Source organism: Macrobrachium rosenbergii, chromosome 41, assembly GCF_040412425.1.
Source record: "Macrobrachium rosenbergii isolate ZJJX-2024 chromosome 41, ASM4041242v1, whole genome shotgun sequence".
In the NCBI taxonomy this organism is placed as follows: Eukaryota; Metazoa; Arthropoda; class Malacostraca; order Decapoda; family Palaemonidae; genus Macrobrachium; species Macrobrachium rosenbergii.
This window is the reverse complement of record NC_089781.1, coordinates 10,117,881-10,145,380: the sequence shown is the minus strand read 5'-3', so window position 1 is coordinate 10,145,380 and position 27,500 is coordinate 10,117,881. Positions and strand designations below refer to the sequence as shown.

The window sequence follows — 27,500 nt, the reverse complement described above, 5'->3', positions numbered from 1 at the left end:
TTGCTACCTTCCGTGTGTCACCTGTTTTTGAGAATCCTCTTCTCACATCCTACATCTTCTGTAACATTCGATTTAAATACTTGTAAAATTCAACTGATTTCTTTCTTCTTTTGTTCAGATTAAGTCAAGTCGCCATCTTTTTGGTTTCCATTTAGCCTCATAAGCTTTCTCGAGGTCACATTTACTTTCAACCTTGTCGTCTTATAAACGGTTCAAACATTTTCACTAGTCTGCAGTTTTCTTCTGTGTTCCTAATGAGTACTAGTGTATGCAAACATCAGGTACTCCACATTTCATTTACTATCCATTTTCATATACCCAACTTTGTATCTGCATGTAATGTCCCTTCTCAGACTTCTTGCATCACCCCATCCATGAAGATTTTTAGTCTTAGTAGCTATTGAGACATACCACACCCTTATCTCATATATACTCACTTTTACAACATATCAGTCACTCTCCCATCAGTACTTTTGAACATGCTTCAGACCCATTGTAAATCTTTCAATCTCTCAGAGGATTGCCTTATGCACCATTCTTCCTCAGCATCCTTTTCAGTGCATCCGTAATTTTACTTTCAGAAGCTTTTTCATGGTACACTGTAGGCGTTAGGTAGGTTCTTTGTAGGGTCCCTTCGGCTCCTGGCTGCAACCTCTTTCATTCCTTTAACTGTACCTCCGTTCATATTCTCTTTCTTCCATATGGCTTTCCACCCTCTCTAACAGTGGTTTCACAGTGCAACTGCGAGATTATCCTCCTGTTACACCTTTCAAACCTTCTTACTGTCAACTTCCCTTTCAGCGCTGAATTACGTCATAGGTCCCAGCGCTTGGCCTGTGGCCTAAACTGTATACATTCTATATTCCTGTACCCTTGTCCATACCCACACTGCTCATCTCCTGTTACCCTTTCTGACATTAGCCTTACTTCATCAGTTAAACTCCTATAACACGCTAATAATGTTCTCAGTCACCTGTTCAAGCCTCACCTTTATCCGTGTTTTTATGGATTTATCCAGTGACTGGTCCAGTATTCGGTTCTGGAGAGCATTAGTCACCAATTAAATCCCACTGGGCCTCTTAGCATAAGATGAAACATGCTGAGTACCAGAAGGCTAATAATGTGTGTGTATATATATATATATATATATATATATATATATATATATATATATATATATCTGTGTTTATTTATCACATTTATTTCTAACTTTTAAGTCAACGGGTAAGATATGTCTTGCCAGGTGTGTGCTACATTTTTGGGATGGATCGGTGATGTGTATGTATTCATACACATAAATGCATAATTATGATTGTAACTACTCTTGCTTGCAGAGTGAAAGTAACGGCCTGCTCTATGTAAAAAAAAACCTGTAAATCAGAATACCAATTATGTGACCAAGAGTGGTCGAAATGGTAAATTGTTTTTACTATTCTTTTAAGTGTTATTGATAGGTTTTCGTTTAACACAACCCTAGCTTTTTTCCTTTTGCCCAACCAGTGTAGCTTTTATCACAAAAAAGTTTAGTACGTCTAATCCACTGTTCTCCTCCCAGTGTTTAAATCGAAACTGTTGTGCACTTAATAAACCTTGTAGGATAAGTAAATTCGTTTCAGAGTGGACAATTGTTCAGCTTTCATCTAAAACTAAGTCGAATTCGCCTAGTAAGGTTTGTCTTGTACAAATTAAGCAAAACAAAGTTATTTGCAATTTAAACTATAAATGCATTTACCAAAATGACCACGCTTAGTTCCTTTGCAAGTGATTATTGTCGGGTTGTTACCACCAGTCAAGATTCGCTCAGAGAAGAAAAAATGACCTTTAGCGGGAAAGCAGTAACGGTCATTTGCCAGTTAGCAATTCAGGCAATCGTGAAGCAACTGCAAGCCGTGGCAATGGGTTTGTCGTGATCATCAGCAGATAGCTTCTGGGGCGGTTTAACGTGTTGCTCGTGCTAAATCGTCATTATTATCATTATCGTCGTTTTATTCTTCTTCTTCTTCTTCTTCTGCGTACTGTGCACTGTAATAGTGAAACTATTTCAGTGTTAGCAATGTATTATTGAAAACGGTCAGTGTTGGAAGCTGAACTACTATATACAGTAAGGGTTTGGCTCGTTGCCTCTCTCTCTCTCTCTCTCTCTCTCTCTCTCTCTTCACAGCCATAAAAGTTACATCACGTTAAAAAGTCACGTGCGGACAAAAGAAGGCTTAATCCTATACTTTATTTCTTCTTCTTTTCTGCATGTATTTAATTAACACTTAATATATATTGTTATTTTTTGCTGTTGTTGTGCTGCTGTCGATTTTTGAAGTCAGCTTGTGCTCTTGAGTGTTTAGGTGAGAGCCTATTTATTTCTGTCTATTTGATGCAGGTTACTTTTATTGTTTATTGTATATTATTATTTGTGTACAAGTTTGTATGAATGCGCGGAGTGTCTCTACTGATGGCTGTGACTAACATTTTCCTGTTTTTTGCGATATATGTAGCTGAGTCTTCAGACCAGTTCTTTGTCACGTTTCGCCTCTCAAGTTTCCATGAATGTCATGAAGTTCATTTTCTCCCCCATCTCTCTCTCTCTCTCTCTCTCTCTCTCTCTCTCTCTCTCTCTCTCTCTCTCTCTCTCTCTCTCTATACCCTAAACGAACCTTCCAGACTGACCCTTAAGCGTCTAGATTTCATTAAGGTGAGGACGTCATTTGCATACATTCTCTCTCTCTCTCTCTCTCTCTCTCTCTCTCTCTCTCTCTCTCTCTCTCTCTCTCTCTCTCTCTCTCTCTCTCTCTCTCTCTCATTGACGTGTATCTTTGTTATACAGATAAGGATCATAATGTTAATGATGTTGCATTTTCTTAATCTATCCTGGTTTCTTTTACAAACTCTATTGTCTTGCAGAAAATTTGAATACTGAATTTGAATGTATTTTGATTAAGATTTTTTCGACAGCCGCAAAGAGCAGGAAAACTTGCTTTTTCAACTGAGAGTAAAGATAACGAAGTATTGAAGTACATACCGATGTAATATGAGCCTTGAAGTAGTGATTTCATTCTTAATCTTTTGGGCGTTGTATGAAGGCGTGATTATCGTGTCCTGGCAACCTACTGGCACGATTATGAGACCTCAGATTCGCTGGCTATAGCGGGCTTAGCGTTTCCAACAGATGTTTTTGTAAAATTACAAATCTGTTTGATCATCCTCTTACCAGATCTTTATTGTCCTTGCCCTTTAAAATCTGCAAATCTCTCTCTTCTTTTGCGTATGCTGCTGATATGGCGGCATTAGGGAAGTAGGCGTTATCTTGATTTTTGTCATAATTCTGTTTCCTTTTCGTAAGAAAGGAACTGATGAGTATGATTGCCAATTCCTCTCCCCGATTCTCACCAGACCCCTCCTTAAATTTTCAATTATTTACAAATGTCGCCATTATATAATAATGAAAGTCATAATAATTGCTTGAGCTTGTATGTTTGAAATCAGTTTTATCGATATGAAATGCACTTATTTTGTAATATTTTTGAATTGTTTTTGTCCGTATTTGTTTGAGTTTGAAGTCATTTCTTTCATCAGTGTTACTTGCTTATTTAGCTTGGACTGAAATCTTTCAGTCCTGTTGCTATACACGTTTCCTCGCTATTATCGTGGAGTATTTTCTTCTCTTCTATTTGCAAGACATTATAGTTTTATTTATTTATGCGTTTTCATGCCAAGTTACTCCTCGCACAAGCGCTCTCCTTTGGCAGTGCTATCTAGGATTGCAATTTTATGGCCAGTTATTTGCATCGTTAGCGCTACCCGGCCGTGTCTGTGCAGTCGCTCAGTGTCTTTGTAGGAATTCGAAAAAGGGAGAAAATTTGGTTTTTTGGTTGATTTTGATTCGCTTCTCTTGTCAAGGAAGTGACGAATAAGCGGCCTTCAAATGATTGGATTTATAGTTGCTCTTAAAATGACTGGGTTTATAGTTGCTGTTACTTTCGTCCGCTGAAATATAATTGGAGTTTCGGTTAAGACGTGATGAGTTTTTGAAACATTAATATCAAATAAGTTGTTTTAAATATAGGCTTATACACGCACGTTACATGCATTTATAAAGAGACAGAATACCTCACTGACCTATTTTTGTTCTCGCGTATCGAAAATAACCAGTCCCTTTGATCCGCATTGATACTACCGAACGGAAATTTTTAAGTTTAAAACCTGTCGAAGAGGTTTCAAGCGTTAAATGAACGACAGTGCACCACAGATAACACTGAAGTTGTAATGCAAAGTTGTGACATGAAAAAAGAGCCCAATGTATTTCACACACTAAAATTGCCGTGCGTTTTAGTAAGGAGTTTCACTTGGCAAACTGTTGGTAATCTGTTATCCACAAGTATTATCTTATTGGCTTGGATGTTGCAATCTTGGGTTCATATCATTCAAGCCTAGGCCAGTGATTATTTAGAGGATTGTAAGTTTACCCTAAGTTTACACCCATCTCTGCCACATCTAATTACCGTTCGTGAGTCTTCTTCATCGGCCATGCCTCGTTTTACGGAGTCGAAACGTGGCCGACAAAGAAGGCTCAAGAACATAAGATGGATGTGACAGAGGTGAGGATGTTGAGCTGAATGTGTGGAGTCACAAGAAGAGCGAGGATAAGAAATGAATTTATTATAGGAACAATTTAAGCAGGGTAAGTATCGAAGAAGGCCCAGGAAAGACAACTACAGTGGTTTGGTCATGTTTTGATGCGAGAAGAAGATCATGTGTGTAAGAGGGTTATGAGCGTGGAGGTGGAGGGAAGAAGAAGGAGAGGAAGGCAAAAGTTCAGATGGAAAGACAAAATAGTAAATGTCATGCGGGAGAAAGGTTTAAGAAGTGAGGATGCATTGGTCAGAGGAAGGTGGAGAAGGCTGACAGGAAACAGCGACCCCTTATAGAAACGAGTACAGCAGAAAACAAAGAAGTAGGTTAGTTTACACTGAAAGAAAAGGATTGACAGGTGCGTTTTTTCATGCCTTGATGAATATAAGACAGTCTCTTTCTGAGGGGAAAGGAGAGGAGTCAAGTCCGAAATCAGAAGGATGGTGTGAAAGTTGACTTCAAATTTTGAGAATGAGAAGAATAATTTCCGGATTTGGTGTCATTGATGAGTGATTGGGGACATTTACCTCATGCTCGTGAGATATACGTGTACTTAGTGAAAACGTTTCGGCGCAGCATCTTTGTTCGACTCGTCGTCAGTGCATTCGTTCTAGTTATTTCCGGTAGAATGTTTATTGATGTTGTCACCCGTACTTGATTTGTCGCGTGTTTTGATAACACTGGAATGTCTCATGCAAATGCGCAGTAATGCGATGATTGTTTGCACAGTATTATTTGTACTAGTGTTTGGGTGCATATATATATATATATATATATATATATATATATATATATATATATATATATATATATATATATATATTTAATGTATATAATATATATATATGAGACAGAGTTGGTTTTGCTTCTTTTTTTCTTGCTGTTGAACTGTGCTCCGTACATTTATATTGTGGAATTGCTGTCAGGCAGCTGATGATAAAAAAGAAAAGGATATTGACATCTGTTTAATCATTTTAGATTCTTTTGAGAGAGAGAGAGAGAGAGAGAGAGAGAGAGAGAGAGAGAGAGAGAGAGAGAGAGAGAGAGCGCTAAATCCCCTCGTGACCTAGCCGTCCCGAGAGACAAACAGGCGGCTTAAGTTGTCCTAATGCCGCGATTTAACGCTGCAACACGGACAACCTTTTTGCTTGACCGAACCTGAAAGACCTTGCCATCCTCCCCCTGGGAGAAAACACGTATTCCCGAGGTCCTCGCAAGAGTTGTTGAGTTACAGAAACTGCAAGAGGGTGTTGCTTCCTTTGGCTTGAGTAGAAAGGAGTATATCCTTTAGGTTATCCTTTAAGATAGTAGGTGACCCCTTTTCTTGGATCCCCTGTAAGGGAGTAGTGCCTTCAGTGCACCTCATGCGGTACACTGTAGGCATTACTTAAGATTCTTTGCAGCGTCCCTTCAGCCCCTAGTTGCTACCCCTTTCATTCATTTTACTGTACGTCCGTTCATATTCTCTTTCTTCCATCTTACTTTCCACCCTCCCTTAACAATAGATTCATAGTGCAAGTGAGAGGTATTCCTCCTTTCAAACCTTTTTACTGTTTATTTCCGTTTCAGCGTTGAACGACCTCATAGGTCCTAGCGCTTGGCCTCTGGCTTAAATTGTATGTTCTATTCTATTCTTTTCTTGGGTCGACAAGAAAATCCGTGGACTGACAGCCTGATCGAGTTCAGTCTCACGCAATGAGATCTACGGAAACTGCCTTGCAATGTCAGAAGGCTTTCTGATGTGTGATGTGCGAGATTAGATCGCAAGATCTCTGCGTGGATATCCATGGTTGTTGCAATGCCAGTTTACATGTCTCAGTTAATCAGTCCATCACCCCATCAGACTGATGCTCACTATTTTCTTGGAGTGGTAATGTACAACAGAGAGAGAGAGAGAGAGAGAGAGAGAGAGAGAGAGAGAGAGAGAGAGAGAGAGAGAGAGAGATGCATACTCTTCTCTATTGGTCTTCCCGCTGTATTTTTTATTTTCCGTCTTCTCAACCCCCATTCCTAGAGTAATATAAGATATGGTTGTCAGCGTTGTTAATACCTTTTCATATACAAACATACATATATATATATATATATATATATATATATATATATATATATATATATATATATATATATATATATATATATATATATATATATATATACACGCACACACACAAAACACATTGTGTATGTTTATGTATGGGGTGACCTAGGTACTGTGTAAATGTGTGTGTAGTATTATGTAAAAGAATTTAGATATAACCAAATAATATTCGTGTTACATAAAGTTTGTATTACACGATTAATGTGGTACAGATATTAGGAATTCATAGTGCGTTGTACTGTATCATCATGCCAACAAAGCTGCTTTTTGGTTATTATAATTTTATCTTTTATAGGTGACGATCAGAGAAGGGTTGTTCTCACTCATTTTAAAGCCCTTTGACTTTTAGCGAACCCTTGGGGTAGGCAGGTGAAGTTACGATATGAAATGTTAAGTTTCTGCCCAACCGCGGATCATGTCAGCCCCAGGTTTCCAATTCATGGTACTCTTAAAAATCTAAATACAGTCAATGATTCGTGTTCACTTTCGTCTCTCATCAGTTAGTATGTTCAACTGTTTAATATGATGACGGCAATGTTAGGGATGGGCGTCTGGTGGCGGGCAGACACTGGTTATGCAAATCAACTGACTCCGTTTTCTATATGTTTGCTCCTCCGTTTTCTGTGCACATACGATAGGGCTCATGCGTGCAGTTGCATATATGGCAAGTCTATTAGTAAATGGGTACGCATGAGTAATTTCTTGTGTTCTACTTAAGTAATTGCGTACGTGCGGCGCTGCTTAATCATAGGCGTTTATTACGCAACATTGGGGAGTTAAATGCCTTTGTTAATATTTACGTATTTATTTATCTGTATCTACATTCCATCTCATCTTATTTATTAAATATTTAGATATCGAATATACCTCTTGATAAGCAAGTAGCTCTGCATCGCTTCAGTATTACAATTTCCCTCGTTTTGAATGGCAAAACGGCATACCATTACTGTTGTGACGCCGCTTAAAAGAAATCGCTCAATCAATCAAATCAAGCTGTTGTGTTTGCCATTGATACTTGTATAGACCTTCTAAAAAAAAGTCTTTAACGTAACTCCTGATAATGAAAACTATACAAATCTCATTGTTGATGCTTTAGATTTTCAGCCATCGTTCTTGAGCAATGTCGATCGTTCCTTTACATAGGAAGCTATTAGATAACAGCCAGTGTCGAACAAAGGAGGATTATTTCACTTATTGCATGAGATTTTGAATCTTTTTCTTTCTGATTTTTAGTTTTCTGTAAAAGAAAACTATTGAGATGGCTATTTGTCTCTCCGTCCGCCCTCAGATCTTAAAAACTACTGAGGCTAGAGGGCTGCAAATTGTTATGTTGATCATCCACCCTCCAATCATCAAACATACCAAATTGCAGCCCTCTAGTCTCAGCAGTTTTTATTTTTTTTGAGGTTAAAGTTAGCCATGGTCGTGCATCTGGCACCGCTATAGGTGCCAACAACACGGGCCACCACCGGGCCGTGGCTGAAAGTTTCTTGGGCAGCGGCTGAGAGTTTCATGGGCCGGGCTGAGAGTTTCATACAGTATTATACGCTGTACAGAAAATTCGATTGCGCTGAAGAAACTTCGGGGCGTTTTTTACTTGTTTTTATTCGACTACATTGTGTTCGTTGGCCTCATCAGATTTCTTTTTCGTACTCGTATTGGACGCCCGTGACGACTAGGAAAATATTTTCGCTGTGGTCTAATCGGTTATTTCAACATGTGAGGAGAGGTACTGAAACATTTCTGTGTACGAATATTCACCTGGATTCGTTCATCCAGAAGTTTGAGCTTCGCGATTAATGTATACAGTGCATACATATACTGTATAAATATACATATACATATATATATATATATATATATATATATATATATATATATATATATATATATATATATATATATAGGAGATTTTTCATGCTATTATATATATATATATGTGTGTCTGTGTATGCATGTACAGTATGTTTATACATATACAGAGCTTAATCTTGTTTTAGTATGTGTACACAATATTATAAAAATTAACACAATTAGCACGGATGTGTGTATGTATATATGTACGTATGTACATACGTATGCACGTACAAAGATAAGTCCTTAAGTTCCAGTGAAGTCGAGATCCGAACGTGTCACCGGATGTTCGTAAAGATTAAAAAAAAAAAAAAAAAAAAAGAAACTAAAAAGTAGTTTGGTTGGTTTGTGTGTGCGTGTGTTTGTTGCACTCTTGAGCTCGTGGTAGAATGTTGCGACAGTGTGGAATTCGTAAGCCTGGGAAGTGAGGTCCATCACTTAAATTCAGCGTGGGCGAGACTTCCGATTCTTGACCTCTTGGTGATGGAATTTTCCATTTAGGAACCTTCCATTACTTTGACGTCGAATTCGTACGTCATGTATGTGTGGGCGTGTATATACATACATACGTACATACACATCTTTATATGAGTATATTTTATATTCATACATACAGTACATATATTTGTATATATACAGTATATATATATATAATTCATACATACATATATATGTATATATGTACGCAGATGTATACATATATATTGTAAACATTCATACACATGTATATATATGTATATGTATATGTATATGGATTGGCTTAAGAGTTAATAAACATTGAAAATCGAATGATTATTCAACAGTAAGTGTTCATAAAACATGACGTCCCTATTTGGCAAATGGAATTCTATTAGGGTAAACAGATACAGCAAAAATAATTGTAAGAGAAGTAAACATGCGCAAGAACTTCATAATTAAATTAGTACTGTCCCTTTTTTTGCCAGAGCATCTTGTTTGATACAGAAACTCTTCAAATCAAGTTGTTGCGATTAAATGAACGGTAGATGTTTTATTATGGCCCCTTCAGCGCTGCATTTGTCATCCTAGCAATGAGTACTGCAAGCCTGCTACGTTTAATTTAATTTTGATGAGATTTATGGGAATAATAGCTAAAATGGCATATCTTTCAGCGTAGACAAGTCGAAGAATATTAATGGCTCAGCGACAGACTATTACAGTAGGTTGCTTGTCAGCGATGAACTAGTTAGAATACGTTATGTCCCAGAGATGACTTAGCTATTGCTTGTGGATGTTGAACCTAATTTGGTTTTAATGGGGAAAAGCTTATCTATGAACGGCCTGTAAATCTAAGCTTTACTCCAGGACAGCCTCGACAGTGTATACGAATATAGTCTTGACTTTATTCACAGTTTTTATACGACGTAGTAGAAAGTTCTTGTTGTTAGTGTTTTCAATATTTCTAGACATCTTGCCTGGTGTTCCGCAGGCCAGTATTTGGGATCCTCGTTATTTGCACGTTTTACTTATGACAATATTGATAGCCTATAAAGTTTAATAGTTAAGAACGCATTTGACGTCAATCTTGTTGCAGTTATTCAGGTGGTAGGTTGGTTTAGATTAAACTGGCCTTATGCCAGTACGGGCCCTTGCATTAGGGGTATACGTAGGTGTGGACCCCTGGACAAGGCAGCCAACCGGGAGAATCCACTAGCTCTCCCCAAATGAGAAATGAATTTTCTTTGAGCGAGTTTTCAAGTGTACTTAGAATAAAAAAAATGTATGCAAGAGAAATTATGATAATTTTTTTATTATTATTATTACAGTTGGGACTTGGAACATTATGAAGTGAGGATAAATGGCTGTCCTAAGGGAAAGCGGCCAAGAGCTGTCTCCTTCGTTTAATGTGTCTTTTTGGGAAAGTGTGAATTGGCTGTTTTTTTTCGGTCATTCTTCACTGGACTTATATTTATTATGGTTGCTATCTTGGGGTCATGGTTGTACTGCATTTCGGTGCTTTTAATTTTCCGGGTGAAGTAGATGTGTAAAAGTTTTATAAACACAACCCTATAAATATTCAAACCATCTTGTTGATGGTAATACTGATGCAAACAAGATTAATTTAGGGTGATGATAATAACCAGATATAAAAAGTTATAGGAAATACAAATAAGACAAAGTATCTTTTAGTTCATTCGGTTTATTAACTTTGGCAACATTCTTTTACAATCTTGCAAAAATGTAAAACAAAACTCATAAGAATTTTTTTGAGTCTATTTACATAATATATAATATATATATTTCCATTAAATGATAATCACATTGCAGTAAGCTGAAGCTGTGTAAGACACAAATAAAATTATTCTGCATAATTATAAAAACAATAAAAACTAACCTCAGAGTCATGTTTTAATGGACAAAGAAAGTAGTTTTCATTTATCATCCTAATTGTGACAATACATTAAGCTTTTTTTGTGTTTTGTTTTTCGACATTGACAACAAGTGATATATTTTTTTAAAAATTAACTCAAACATGAACAAGTTGTGAAGGAAACATTGCTAACAAAAAGCTGCTAAAGTTAATCGTTTTGCCATTAGAGTAGAATTAGAAGTTGAAAAACTTAAGACTAACGAAAACTGTTAAATATATCAAGATGAAATACTGTTGAAATTCTATGCATTTTGATATGAGAGAGCCAGAATATACACCTCTGTCACTGTTGTGTTTATTCAATGTGATTTCAAGCTTATGACACCGACTATTTCCGTATATAAGCACAAGTACAGATTTTTATACTCTTTTTACATTTAGCATTATGATTTTAAGCATATGGCACGGACAGCTCCTGTAAGCGCGGGTAAATATATATTACAAAGTTTGTAAATCCATCCTTTGGGATCATCTCACTTTATTTTCAAGCAAACATAATTTTGATATAATATTATGTAATACTTTATACTCAGAAAAAAATAGTTTGGTTTGTCTTCCTAATAGACATGCACATTGATGTGCATTGCTTTGAATCTAAATAAAAATGACAATGTCTTCAGTTATGAACAGGCAAACATGCTTAGAATACTTTTTCACTATTCGGAACTTTGCTTAATATGCACAGAAACTTAGAGTACTGAACTATTTAGAGATGACGTCTAGAAGTCTTCAATTTACGTGGGGTTTTCTCATCTAAATATTGTCTCGGCTCCAAAATTCAGGAGGGTTCATGCTGCAAATGCTGTAATAGTAATGGCAACAACATATGTCACATGGAGTGTCACTACCATGGTTAATGGTTCAAAGGCTGTGTAACAAATACAGTGTATTGTGCTTTTTTTGAGTGCACTAATGACATCATGAATATTTACAGGTGTGTCATAGCTGTCAATACTTTACATGTATTCTTTCCCGTTTTGAGATGCCGCAGAGCTCTCGCAAAGACGTTTAGACGGTGGCTGTATGTTTAGATAGAATTGAGGCTTAAACCAAAGTAATGTTTCATATATGTAGCATTTATGGCATGAGAGAGTAATAGGACCTCGAACCTAGACAAAAGTATCACTGTTTTTAAGGCTCAGTTCTTCGATGTAAATTGCTCTTTGAATTTTGTCATGCCCTTTTTGGACCACAGGGTATTTTTGATATGATGGGTCTTCCTCGTCTAAGTTGTTTGAGGTGTCATGATCATATAAATTATTAAGTTCCCTTGATCTCATTGGATATAGCATAATGCATATTGAAAAGTAGGAAAGGAACAAGTCCTTATCAATTTTTCATGCTTTGTAGTGTAATCATCGTTGTAAAAGCATGCCAATGCACTGTATTATACTACCTAAGCCTCATACTGGTAGATAAAATATTTGATGTGTATTTGAGATATAGCAGTGTTGTTCATGCATTTTGTGTTTGTGTGGTTTGAGTAACTCAGTGGATTTATTTGATGTAAGAATTTGAGACAAAATAATTACTAGTACTCTTTTTATCTGTCTGTGCATTATGAACAAAGTTTGTTTACAAATGTAAATTCCTTCCTCAGTTATAATCCTGAAGATCATTTGATGGGTTATTTATTTCAAAGGAAAAGAAAAATGCCTAACTGCTGTTTTGGTTTTTGGTTTCTTTATAGTTTTTTGTAAAATTTCTATATAGCCGCGCCACTTAATGCTAAGTAAAGAAATGCAGTAATGAGATGACTAGACTATTACTATATGCAAGAGAATTTGCATATAAAATATAAGAAAAAAGCTTTATAATACAGAACATCTTCCCACGCAACATATAACAACTATCAAGTAAAAGGCAACTCTTTCAAGTTAGTTAGCTCATTATCACATTCAGAGTACATCATGTATGTGATGCACATTATATTTACAATTGGATTTTCATTTCTCTAAATGACTGCAGCGAAGCTACAACGTAAATCATATAATTTCATAAAATTATCAACCATTCAACATCTATACAATAATTAAAATCTTTCATCAAATTAATATTTTGTACAACAGTAGTAGAATTTGTCAAATCATTAAGATAAACATAAAATCATTAGTTCTGTTTTTGAAATCTTTCTGTACGCAACTGCCAACAATTTCTTTGTCAAAATTAGGATCTGTCAAAAATCACGCACGTGTACTACAAAACAAACCCAATTTCTTGGTAGATTTGAGACCTAAACCTCATAGAGGTAAATGTTTGTTGAACTTCAAAAGAATGTTGTCTTTCACGAAAGAATAGACGCAACCTCCTTTGAAGACAACTGCTGCAACAGGAATTCATTTAAGGAGAAATGAAATGTTAATCAAAAATCACAGCAAGGCAGGAAACTACATCCAGCATTAGCTCCTTCTTCGTGTATTTTCTCTTGCCCGTGCTGCTCTTCTTCTTGCTCTTGCTGGGTGACTCTGTCGTTGGCAGAGTAGGCGGCTTGTGATGGCGAGGTGTAGACATCATGGGCAGGTGGGGGTTAAGAGTGGCAGGTACTGTTGCAGGAGTGTGACCTGAAATTCTAGTAGCTAGGTAGTTGAATTCATCAGCCGTAAGGAGGCTGCTGGTCTGTTGAAGCTGCTCATTTGTCATGTTCAAGAATCGTACATGGTACAGGAGATCACCAAGAACTGCTCTTCTGTTTTCAGAGGTTAGGGGCAACATGCGACGTTTGCATTCAGCTGTTGACCACCTCTGCACTGCTTGAAGTATTGAAACTTCATTTTTTATGTTGAGAGTTGATCTCTTCAAAATGAGCTGTAAAGTTCTGTAGTCCAATTCTTCTAAAGGTTCAGAGACCAAAACAGACTCTGTGGCACTGTCCACAACTTCGAGGCAGACATTGTAAAGATCACTACAGCATGCCGTTGGATCCTGGAACTCTGTTTCCTCTGAAGGATTTGGTAGCTGATTCGTGTTGTGAAGTGGGTTTTGGGATATGTCCAGTTGCTGTAATCTGTCTGCAGCACCAAACTGGTGTGGGCCTCCCTGATCAGGGCCAAACATTACTTCAAGACTAGGAGCTGAAGGAGCTGGTGACAGAGGTGCTGATGCTTGACTGTCGTCAGCCATCTGAGCAGAAGGACAGTATCTCCAGGTGAACTGTAATACCTTTAGCACATTAGACACTCTCAAGTGCTTTCCAATGTACTCGACGCATAACTCCGCCAATTCTGGACACAGGTACTCGATGGCTACTTGTAACGTGATGATGGCACTATCCATACTTTGGATCCCACATTCATTTCGGTATAACCACCTGTAAACAAAAAATTTGTTATGTCATATTCAGGTTCAGTTAACTGGTTTAGCTAGCTTATGTATGTATTTCCAAGTTATATATCTACCCCCGGAGGATATATTTAGGTAACGTTCATGGTATATTTTGTTCATGTTGGTCTTTAGGCGATGGATTTCACGTCCTTGACTGTCATTTACTACTAGGCTGAAATGAATTCTGTAGAAAAATAACACAAAAATAGTAGCAGCAGAATGGCTTTGCTTACCTCAAAAGATTCTGGAATCCCTTTGGGTCATTGGGGATGTCGTAGGTTTTCTTGTGCCTGTCGGCAAAGGGGCCTTGGAACAAGGCCCTGAAGTACTGGTTGCCAGCAGCAAGTACCCAGGAGTGGGCTGGTACTCTCTCTCGATAACTGCCTTCCCCCACCATAAGGATCACATCACTTCCATCTTCATTCTCAAAGAGGTGGTAGGATCTGTTGGGGAAAAAAAAATTTATTAATTTTTTTGTTAACATTATTGTGCATTCTTATGGTATTAATTGCTGTCTGTTAGTTGTAGAAGGCCTTGGGGCCAATTTTGTACTTTGGCAATTTTATTGACTACTTAGTATCCAAGTTAGTTATCTTGTAATGATCTTAATATGAACTATCATAAACAATAATAATAATAATAATAATAATAATAATAATAATAATAATAATAATAATAATAATAATAATAATGTAGATAGACGGGCACATAGTAAACCATATGTGACCTTTGATAGAAAATAACTATTGTGACAATGAAAAACTATTGATTTGTGGTAGATCTAGTAATCGGGTTAGTAAGCAGAAACCATGCGCTTCTGCTTAATAATTCAGGTGATTATGCTTTAGCGAGTTTAGTCTCTTTCACACGAAATGATTCATCAGTTGCTTTTCTTATAAAATGTTTGCCTCTCGTTGCTATTCACAACACTAGAAAATCTTGTTTGTTTGAATGACTGATGTGGTTTTATGAACTGGCGTTACAACAGCAACGGTCACACATGTTTGCCGTCTTGAACATTTTCTGCCGAGCGATGTATTAATAGAAAAGGCGTTCCTAAACTCGCCCTGTCTCTGCGTTTTGTCTGTTTAATTGTCTGTGAGGCACGACACGCAGGATACGTCTTATCTGATCCTTGAAGAAAAGACTTCGGCTATCTTAAGGAGGCGCGTCCCTCGCTTTTAACAAGTTATTCTTATGTGCCTTTGTAATTTATAAATAAGCGATCTCTCTCTCTCTCTCTCTCTCCCCGCATGTTTATGGACATTTCCATTCATTTTGTGCTGCTAAGGACCTTGAGTAAGGTATTAGGACATTCGTTAGGTGCTGTGATGAATATGGTGCGTTTAACACTATTTAATCCTTTTCTCTTTATCTGCTTTTGTATGTGATAGAGCCGTTTGTGGAGTTTTTGCTCTGTAACCACCACTTGTGAAGCTAAATGGCTATATATATATATATATATATATATATATATATATATATATATATATATATATATATATATATATATATATACATACATACATACATACATATATATACATATATATATATATATATATATATATATATATATATATATATATATATATATATATATATATATATATATATATATATATAATATATTAAACCACAAGAGCCAGAAGGAAATAGTAAAAGGCATAAGTACCCAGCCCTTTCGTGTATTTTCAGTAGTATACACTTCTTCAGGGTACTGTACCCTGAAAACGTGTATATAAAACACACGAATGCGGTAGGTACTTTAGCCTTTTATTGTTTCCTTCTGGCTCTGGCAGTACATTTAGTCACGCGATCCTTGTGACGATATATCATATATATATATATATATATATATATATATATATATATATATATATATATATATATATATATGTATATATGTGTGTGTGTGTGTGTGTGTGTGTGTATATATGTGTGTTGTATGTGTGTTTAAAACAACGTCATCTCGATTACTGCTGCACCATTTAATGGTCACCTACCTCATTGTGTCTAAGAGGGTGCGTACAGAATGAGATGCAGTGGTGGAATGTTAAACACTTCGTGTTTGACCCCAGGCGAAAGGGTAGTGTGCGCTAGGAAAGTGTTCAAGGACACATACGCTGACTCATCATCTGCTGCTCTCAAAACGTTTCAGTGGGACAGTTATCTAGCTCATCTTCATCCGTTCTGACGATAATGATAATAATTATGACACTAGAAGGGTCAGTCGGTTATTGCAAACCTCGGTTAAGGAAATAAATGTTTAGGGAAATACTCTGCGTCATTTAACAGATAGCAGAAGGGTGCCTTTTTTTGTAAATCGCTTGAGTGATTGTAACAAAAAGAGGAGATGAAGGAAAATCTCCTGGGCCAAGATCCAGGCTGAGATCCACTTCTATAGAAAAAATCAACCATCGCGTAACCCTGGTAAAAAAAAAAAAAAAAAGGGCCGAACTACTGTTAAAGTTTGACACTTGGCGGAGTTAACAAAGATGTTTGTATTTGGACAATAAACTGTTTTTAACAACGCAGTCATTCTGTCACAGGATGGACGTTGGGGTCTTTGGGGACTTGTAAATGCTCTTATCCTCCGTATAGAGTACCCTCATTTGGTTAATTATTTTTAAAATCGACGCAAGTAATTGATCTTTTTTAATTGACAACAGTATGTTTTTTTTTTAATTAAATTGTTGAGTTGTTTTGAAAGGGATTATTTGTCACCTGAATGATTTTTTGAGGCAACTATTTTCAAGAATATTTTGTAAATATGAATACGGTTTTTAAGAAGTTGTATTGTTGCTGTAGCGCAGGATTACAATACTAAGTCACTCAAGATAGCAAGATAAATTAGGTCAAGATTTGCATTATATTGTTTTATTTTTTTGCTCTCAAGTAAAAATCCGGGCAGCAAAAAGTTGTACGTATGAAGAAGCTCAGATTTAATACAGTTGAATTCAAATATGGAATTTAAGTTCTCCTTCAACCTTGTAATCGTTATCTTTTATCGCACAGATTTCATGACACTTGAAGAAAACGTGACGAGAACCGCATTTTCTATTAAAATAGATTTTGAATCTGTGAACGATAATTGTTAAATGTTAGCCGACGACCGTTACCGTTTATAGTTAAAGGGATGTTAAATTTATGTCTTAAGTTTATATATATATATATATATATATATATATATATATATATATATATATATATATATATATATATATAGATGTATGTATGTATGTATGTGTGCGTATGTTGTGTTAGTATGCAGATGAAAATGACGAGAGACCTCATTCCTTCTTTTATTAGTCTTAGCAATTAACAAGAGTAACCACATAATCACGAGTCAATACACTGGCTTGCACAAACACATCGAACTCACATCAAGTATTTATTGGCCTCCTTAGATTTCATGGAGAAACACTTATTAGATTTTCTTCTCTTTCTTGAACTGCCGTTTCCCATCTTGTCAGTAAAACAGTGCGATCTCTTCCAAGTGAAATAGTAATATGTCGCTCGTACCCACAGGCACCTGTATATATATGCCCAGGACAAGCGGAAATGTTCTACTCATCATCCTTGGACCTCAGGCTTTCTAGGAAAGGAAGGGCTTGGGAAGTCAGTCTCACGTGGGGGTTTTTCAGGATGTCAGGATTTTTTTCTTTTTCGGGGAGGATGACGACGAAGGGGGTTGTTGGGTAGGGTTTTGATTTCTTAGGATGTTGTAATCACCTAACATCACATGATGCTTTTTTTTTATTTATTTGCGCAATAAATATTGACGTTTCTAATTTAGGATGTGGAATTTTTTTTTTTCATTTCGGATAGTCCTACTGTGAGTTGCTACTTTTTTTTTTTATACTTTTGGGTAGCTGGTTGGTCACTCCTCTTCCTTCAGTAATAAGCAAGAAAGGTATTCTTTGGATTTGGTTACAAACGTTCCCATATGAAGATGGATAGAATTAGTTATGTATGGTGATTTTGAGTAATAAGAAACTATATTTTTTTATGTAATGTAAAAACCAGTAGATCCACTTTCCAGCGTATTGCTTGTACCGAAAACTTTTCTTTTGTTTAATTAGAGATGTTAGCATTATTAAAGAGAAGATTGTAAAATATAAAGATCATAAAATTGCAAAGCGAAAATATAAATCATAGTGGGATAGGTACCAATTTATAGTTTAGTCTGTCATACACAAATGTAAATTATATATATATATATATATATATGTATATATATACATATATACATATATATTAAGTTAAGTATACCTTAGTTTTACCAGACCACTGAGCTGATTAACAGCTCTCCTAGGGCTGGCCCGAAGGATTAGACTTATTTTACGTGTCTAAGAACCAATTGGTTACTTAGCAACGGGACCTACAGCTTATTGTGGAATCCGAACCACATTATAGCGAGAAGTGAATTTCTATCACCAGAAATAAACTCCTCTAACTCTTCATCAGCCGGCCGGGGGAATTGAACTCCGGCCCATCAAGTGACAGTCCGAAGCTCTACCGACTCAGCCAACGAAGGGGCTTTATATATATATATATATATATATATATATATATATATATGTATATATACATATATATATATATAATATATATATATATATATATATATAATATATATATATATATATATTATATATATATATATATATATATATATATATATATATATATATATATATATATATATATATATATATATATATATATATATATATATATATATATATATATATATATATATATATATATATATATATATATATATATATATATATATATATATATATATATATATATATATATATATATATATATATATATATATATATATATATATATATATATATATATATATATAGAGAGATAGAGAGAGAGAGAGAGAGAGAGAGAGAGAGAGAGCGCTTGTATTTATGTATATAACTATGTATATTGTGTATGAGTAACTCATCTGTTTTGGGAATAGTTTCTCATTGCCTTTTTTATTTTTGCATCATGTATTATTAACCATCCGTAATAGTTATTTAAACTTTTATTCGTCATTATTTTCGAAGTTTTCCTGTAGTTGCCAGTATTTCTAATTCGTGCAGAATCATGTTACTTCACGTTGCAAAACCTTTCAAAGAATAACTGTCATCTCTGAGGATATTACTCAACTAGACCTCCTCCTCATTTTATGAAAACATGTCTTAAACTGTCGGGCCTTCCTCAAATTGGCAAGAAGAGGAATTTTCACGTCCTGAAGTTTTGGTCGAAAGTTGAATGATGCGATGCTTGGCGTCGGGGAAAATTTGGAAATCCTTTTTGACGCAAAGGAGCCGCCGCCGCCGCCGGGGTGTCGCAAACATCCCCAAAATACCGCAGGATGTTTGTTGACAACAGAGTTGGCGCCGTAGACCACCTGCGTCGCCGTAGTCGTCGCTCAGTGGTAACAGTTTAACTTTATGAAATGAAAGTAATCAATTCTACGACGCCATGTCGCTTTAGTCAGTCAGTGGGTCGATGGTCATTTGAGCTAAGGTAATGATTATCGTTGGGTAATTCCCGTATGTTATGAGGTGAACAAGTGTTTGAATTATTTATGATTTATGAGAATTTTGCCAGATGGTGCGCTGGAATGTCGTGATTCATAATAGCTGTGAAAGAAGATGAAAAACTAGAATGAAGGGTTATAGAATATAACCTTAACGGAAAGGCGCTTCAACTTAATTCTCATGCACGTTTTTTTGAGTTCGCCTACTGTTACAGCTTATATAGAAGGTAAAGGCTTACTAACAGGCACAGTCCGTAGCTAAGTTTCCATGTTAGAGGAATCTTGACTCGAGTATCGTCGGAAGAATGAAAACTTATTTACTATTTGTCATCGTATACATTTTCACTAAACAACCGATTTGATGAGTTCAAGACAACTGTGAAATGTACCTTCATCCGAATTAATATCAAGACCTGTAAGGAATCTACGGGTATACTGGTGGAGGACCCTGGCAGACCCCAAGACTTAGAACCTCATGTGCTGATAAGAGCTCAGTCATTTGAAGTAGTCTGCCGATGGAACATTTAGAAGTCCCCAAGGGTGACTCCGCTATGGTACAGCGCTTGCCTCACGTTTGCTTGGTCTGTGGGTCGCTCCCGATCTACTGCCCGTCAGTTCACCCAGCTGTTAATGGGTATTGGTGTGTGTTGGTGTAAAAAAAAAAAAAAACCGTTTGGGACCAGCAACCTTATCCTTAAAGATTTGCTGCGAAATGCACACACACACGCACGCACACACACACATTCATATACATACATACTTATATATACTGTATACATATGTTACAGGGAATATGTGAAGTCAGGGATTTCACGGAATCCCTAGGGAATTTGTGAAATGAGCTTATGAACATTTGATCCCCGAGGGCTAGTACTAAACTCGGCGAAACAGTGATTCATTTACACTGTTTCGCCATGTTTAGTACTAACCCCCGGGGGGTTAAGTGTGTTTCGCCGTGTTCAGTACTTACCCCTGGGGGATCAAGTGTCCCTAAGTGCATTTGACCCACAAGGGGCTAGTACTGAACACGGCGAAACAGTGAAGATGAATCACTGTTTCACCATGTTTAGTACTAGCCCTCAGAGATCAGATGTTCCTAAGCGAATTGGTCATTTCACAAATTCCCTTGGGATTTCGTGACACACACACACACACATACTGTATATATATAATATATATTTATAATACATTATATATATACATTATATATATATATATATATATATATATATATATATATATATATATATATATATATATATATATATATATATATATATATAGAGAGAGAGAGAGAGAGAGAGAGAGAGAGAGAGAGAGAGAGAGAGAGAGAGAGAGACCTTAAAGGTCGTGAATTTACACGGGGTAATTGCAAAGTTCTTTCGTCCCCCCAACTTTTTAGTCTTTTACTTTACCTACATTCCCGCTTCCTTTCTTCAAGTCTTGATGTCCAACCTCTCTTAACTAATACTTCCTAGTGCAACTGTGGTGTCTTCCTTCAGTTCCACCATTAGGTCCTTGTGTCTCATCTTTATATTTTCTGGATCTCTGCCCCTTTTGCACTGTCGTTAGCGTGAAATGGCAGAAGGTGCCCCAGTGTTTGGCCAGACAGCCCATATTTCATAAAAAAAAAATCTTTGCCACAGTATTCGATAGGTGGTAGACGTTGATAGCGCCAAAACCTACCCGTGACGTTTCCCCTAAAACTTACTCAGTGGACGATGGACGACAGGTTGCGTCATTCGTTGCATCACGCTGAAGTATCGCAACCTCAACCGTGAAGGGATTATTACTTCTCTGTTGTATTTTATCTTATCATTTTTTTCGTTATCATCATATCGTCGTCGTTTCGTTTCCTGTTTTTGCTGGAAATGATGGTAGTGTCGTGGCGGGGAGATTAGAGAAGGAAATATAAAAATAAAAAATTAATATTATATTTAGATACGTCAGGATCCTACACCTTGATGTGATAATTATCATCATGATTTTAGTGATCAAGCTTTCAGTCGAATGGCGGTAAAAGGGAACGCCATTATATTTCAGTTTGCAGATGCACTGGTTTTATCCTAAAATATGAACTGCAGCCCTCTGAAAAGCACTTCCTGTTATCGTCCTCTCTCTCTCTCTCTCTCTCTCTCTCTCTCTCTCTCTGTGACGTGTTACATCTTATTTTGCAATCGACGAGATTGGAGTGGTAACACATTTCTGATGCAGGTACAAACCCGTTTTCTAATTTCTTAGGAACACCGTAAATGTGGTAAATGTGTCATCGCCCCTTATTGTTTCAGACCGGTATTGTCTCTGTATATCTGTTGCCTTTAGATCAGGCTGTTATGCTCTTTGACTCATTTAGCTTTCTTTGTAAATGTATTGTTTGGTGTATAATAGAATCTCTTTAACAAACCTGGTCTTCCGTCTCATGTGGTATGATTCATATGTATCTCATTTTGGACTTCTCGTCTTCTCTTCTCGAAGGCTGGATCTTTTTGCCATGGAAATGAAGTGTTTTGCTCACGTTCTTCCTTTTACGGTATGTCTTCTTGTTATTTTAAAAAGCGGGCCACTGCTTTAGCATTGCTTACTTGACATTCAACCTCGATAGTCACAATTGCCTTATAACTAGTGATATTAATGATGATGAATTGCAGTTTGTATGCCATTGAGCTTATAATGTGCTTCCTCAGCTTGGCATGTAAGTTTCTGCCTACCAGCCTCTTAATAATTTGCCTGATTGTACAAAGAAACTTTTCGGTAAGTTGAGGTAACACTATAACCTCAAAGGCATACAAAATGCTATTCTTTTCAGTGAATTATATCTTGAAGAGGGTCTTTTTCCAAGAAATAATGATAACAGTAATAATAATGTGAAGATGGTATAGAAGACGATGATGAAGCTTGTTGTGAAATATCCGGTGGCTTTTATTAATTTTTTTTTTTATAATTATGATAAGAAGGCATAATGTTACGGCAATTAACTACTCTGCGTTATCGCTCTTCATTTGACAGTGTCCGAGGGTGCTTCCTCTGTGTTGCCTCCAGATGTTCTTTAGTAGCTCACACACACACACACACACACACACACACACACACACACACACACACACACACACACACACATATATATATATATATATATATATATATATATATATATATATATATATATATATATATATATATATATATATATATATATATATATATAATTGTTTATGAGCATCCGTACACGTGATTTTATATATCAAACACCGTGCTTTCTACCAAGTTCGCCGCCCTTGTTAGGCAGAATTATAGGTTGCTGCGTTTCCCTGGTAACCCGTTCTTGATGCTTCCGCTTTCATTCATGAGATCTGTTTCCAAATATTATGCTGGTGTGTGCAAACAAAGTCAACGAAACTTGGGGACCCTTTTACATCATTGCTGCAGTGTTGAAAATGTTATAATACGTTATGCAGGTTTTTTGTTTACATATTTTGGCTTAATAACGTAATGGTTAGTCGCTGTAATCCTCAGTACAAAGGAAAGTATTTACAGAAACACTCAGACAGTGTTTTGAGTTTTTTCGCAACATTCGGGAATGCGGTAACAATTGTGTTGATACTTTCGCGCATAAATGAACTTCTCTTACCGTTTGTTTGAAAACATTGGCGGGGGACCGTTTTTTTTTCTTTTTTTTTTAATCTACTTTAGTTACGCTTGTTTTGCATAAGATGCCTGGTCTTGCCTTTCACACAATAGAAAAGTATACACTGGATGTTAGAAGAATTGAAGCCCTTAAATCATACAAGTATGTGGGAGTAAATGTTAGGATTGATGGTAGGATGTAGGATTGACTAATATCTGGCTTACTATGAGAGAAGAGGTAAGCAGTTGAATAGTTGAATTAGGACCATTGCAAGGGGGTTGGGAGATAAAAAGAGTACTACCAATGGATGCAAGAGTTGGTATGTATGAAGGAATTCTTGAGCCAACTTCTCTTCATAGAAGTGAAGAAGGATGTTGAGTATCGATAGAAGAAAAAGGTCGAAACTGTTGGTGATCTTTTTGCCTGAGATGTTTTGCAGTAAAAATGATTGTGATAGCAATGCAAATCCAACTAATCTATCATGACCTTGAGGTTTTGAGGTGGTTTGGCTGTGTAGAGAGAATGGAGAACTGGGTTGGTGGAAGTGTGTATGATTTTGAAGTTATTGGAGGAAGTAGACGGAGATGTAGGAAATACAGGGGTAATTATAACATATATACAGTATATACTACTATATATATATATATATATATATATATATATATATATATATATATATATATATATATATATATATATATATATATATATATATATATCATCCCATTTTTATATTTGCAAATATAAAGCCGCAAATATTGTTCACTGTACCTCAGGAATAACTTACACCCTGGGTGACTTATAACTGCCAAGTGCTTCATCACTAATGGGATTCGAACCTTTGGCTGGTTTAGAAATAGTGATGGCCAGTGACTTTGACCACAGAGCCATTAGAAGATGGTTCTTTTGATGGCTCAGTGGTCAAAGCCAATGTTAATCGTGTATAAACCATATATGTGTATATATATACATATATATATATATATATATATATATATATATATATATATATATATATATATATATATATATATATTAGTTCCTCATTAGACAGGTTGGTATCGTTGTCGGCTAGCACTCTGCTGAGCCCGCGTTCGATTCTCCGACCGGCCAATGAAGAAAGAGAAATTTATCTCTGGTGATAGAAATTAATTTCTCGCTGTATTGTGGTTCGGATTCCACAATAAGCTGTAGGTCCCGTTGCTAGGTAACCAGTTGGTTCTTAGCCACGTAAAATAAATCTGATCCTTCGGGCCAGCCCTAGGAGAGCTGTTAATCAGCTCAGTGGTCTGGTTAAACTAAAGTATACTTATATATATATATATATATATATATATATATATATATATATATATATATATATATATATATATATATATATATATATATATATATATATATATATATATATATATATATATTTATATTATATATTATTATTTATAGAAATATAAAATATAAAAACAGCTACAAATTTTTGGATATGTATTACGTTATTTACTTCAGTCTTTTATCTCAACCCTCTGACACCGCTGTACATTTTGTGTCCAAAAGCACGGCTGACATCATCAAAGTGTCAGTGTCGCATAATGACCGCTCTTTGACTCACGTCAACAGTTAGGTTTCCGTTAACGCAGCTGCGTTGACACTTTCTGACAAAGCCAGACATACAACGATGATAAAAACAAAGACTGCTTTTGTTATTGTTCTTGTTTCGAATAGAAAATGATGATGATAAAAAAAAGCTGTTTACTTCAGAGCATGACTTTGGAAACATCTGAAAGGAGGGAGTCCTTTAGAGGAAGGGGATGTGTGAGTTAAGGTTAATGTCCTTTGACGTGATTTGATCTTTGGACATGTTTATCATGCGATTTCAGATCTCCTTCGTTTTTACGCAGTTAGTGTAAATAGAGATCCTTCAGCTGTGTAATGGATTGTGATTTTGATGTCCTGTGTTTGTGTGTAAAGAGAAAAAGGTCAGCTGTTATATACCACGACGAACTGTCGTTATATGGTGAAACATTTGTTTTCGGTAATAACCGACGTTTTACCCTTATCTTTTGAAAAAGAACAAGCCAAGCAAACAAATAAACAAAACAGGGAGCATAAACTCTAGGATGATATAAGACAAAATAGGATGGCGTTTTACAGATTTAATTGTTGTAAGTAATGTGGTCTTTCGCGTTAATCTTTTCTAAAGCTTTTTCTACCTCTGATTATACACTGTGTATTCAGATATGGTGTTTTAGTGGCCATGAAACTTCCATGACAGTGAGAATGATGGGGATCGATTCCGAAGGTGACGAAGGGATTCAAGCGTGTACCGTTAAATCCCATTGTGCTTCTTTTGACTTAAACAGGAAATCGTTGCATTTGTTAGTCAGTTGACTGTCGTGTGTCGCAGCCGGACGTGGAGACCATGGGATGGTAACCTCATCACAAAGATACAAGCAAGCAAAGAATTCTTGTATGAAGTGGTTTCTTTTTGTATCGGGCATATTTTACCCTTTTTTGTTTTTTTAGTTTTCTGTAAAAGAAAATTATTGCAAAGGCTTTGTCTGTCCGTCCGCACTTTTTCTTTCCGCCCTCTGATCTTAAAACCTACTGAGGCTAGAGGGCTGCAATTTGGTATGTTCATCATCCACCCCCCAATCATCAAACATACCAGATTGCAGCCCTCTAGCTTCAGCAGTTTTTATTTTATTTAAGGTTAAAGTTAGCCATGATCGTGCGTCTGGTAACGCTATAGGGCAGGCCACCACCGGGCCGTGGCTGAAAGTTTAATGGGCCGCGGCTCTTGCAGCATTATACGCTGTACAGAAAACTCGATTGCGCCGAAGAAACTTCGGAGCATTTTGTTACTTGTTTCATATTTCGTCTATTATTGTTTGTCTGAAAATTAACGATCACCGGTTGAACAAAAGTGGTATGATAAATTAGCAAAAACACGGAATGTCTCAGCAGCTGGAATGTGGGCGTTTTTGAATGATGCGAGTACGCTATTATTGTTATTTCGTGGCTCTCGTAGTGCTGGCTGTTGTGGATTTGATTTTTAGTGAGAAGCAGGTAACGTTAAAGAAGTTGGACAACCATATTGGAAGAAGAGTCCAAAGGGAATTATGAAAGAGGCTGAAAGCAATGCAGTCAGCGCCGAAGTAACGCAGCAAAGAACCTTCACTGCCGTTGGCAGTCTGCTGCTCAAGATACATTGAAGGGTGTAGGCGGTAACCCCTGCTTAGCTCCTTGGATATTTTACAGTAAATCTTCAGTCTTGCCTGTTATTTGCAATGACTCTTATCAGCGTTAGGGACGTGACTTTTCTGGCTCTCTTTTCCCAGCGAAAATTGGGCTCAGTTTTTTGTTTGGTTTTTGTAGTACTGACGATGATGATGATGAAGCTTGTTTGGCGGCTCTCTTTTCGCTTTGCATTTTTGTAGGAATAAATGGTAGTGTTTTATTCATTTATTGTGTTTAATGGTTGTTCTCGTTTATATGTCCTGGGAATTCAGGCGGGTAAAAAAAAGTTACTGGTTGTTGCTGGACGTTCATCGGCTCCATCAGACATGGCTTACAGTGGTCAGTTTTAGAGTAGGTTGACTTTATGCCGGCTCGGTTCTTTCCTTAATGGCGGCCTTTAAATATGCTGAGGTGTCAAGAGTGTAAGGGGTCATGTGTGGACCCCTGGATTCATCCAGCGAATTGAGATTTGGGTTCCCCGTAGGGGCGTTGTGCGGTCAGTGCGCCCTGCTCGTTGCAATGTAGGCATTACTTAAGGTTCTTTGCAGCGTCCCTTCGGCCCTTAGCTGCAACCCCTTTTATTCCTTTTACTATATTCATATTCTCTTTCTTCCATCTTACTTTCTACCCATTCTTTACAATTGTTCCAACCTAATTTTCAGCGCTGAATAATCTCATAGGTCCCAGTGCTTGCCAGTGGCCTAAATTTTATATTCAGTTTAGTTTTCAGAGAATTGGGTTCAGCCGTGACTGTTGACCTAATGCCCGATTTATGTGGAATCATTTTCATGTTTCA

The 27,500-nt window shown here is 36.5% G+C and overlaps 2 protein-coding genes across 11 annotated transcripts in view; one reads left to right on the top strand and one right to left on the bottom strand.

Annotated features, from left to right (window-relative positions):
- Positions 1-27,500, top strand: part of LOC136826627 (uncharacterized) — a 225,553-nt gene that overhangs the window by 87,059 nt on the left and 110,994 nt on the right. The window lies entirely within an intron of this gene.
- Positions 10,721-27,500, bottom strand: part of LOC136826625 (BTB/POZ domain-containing protein 6-like) — a 111,514-nt gene continuing 94,734 nt past the window's right edge. For 9 of the 10 annotated variants that reach the window (XM_067083925.1, XM_067083924.1, XM_067083931.1 and 6 more), the window contains 2 exons: positions 14,522-14,731; positions 10,721-14,274 (listed from right to left, as the gene is read on the bottom strand). In XM_067083925.1, coding sequence (XP_066940026.1) covers positions 13,326-14,274; positions 14,522-14,731 — 1,159 coding nt within the window. In that variant the 3' untranslated portion in view covers positions 10,721-13,325. Of the gene's footprint in view, positions 14,275-14,521; positions 14,732-17,673; positions 17,868-27,500 lie in introns of those variants that run through there. The other variant, XM_067083934.1, reaches the window with a different exon arrangement.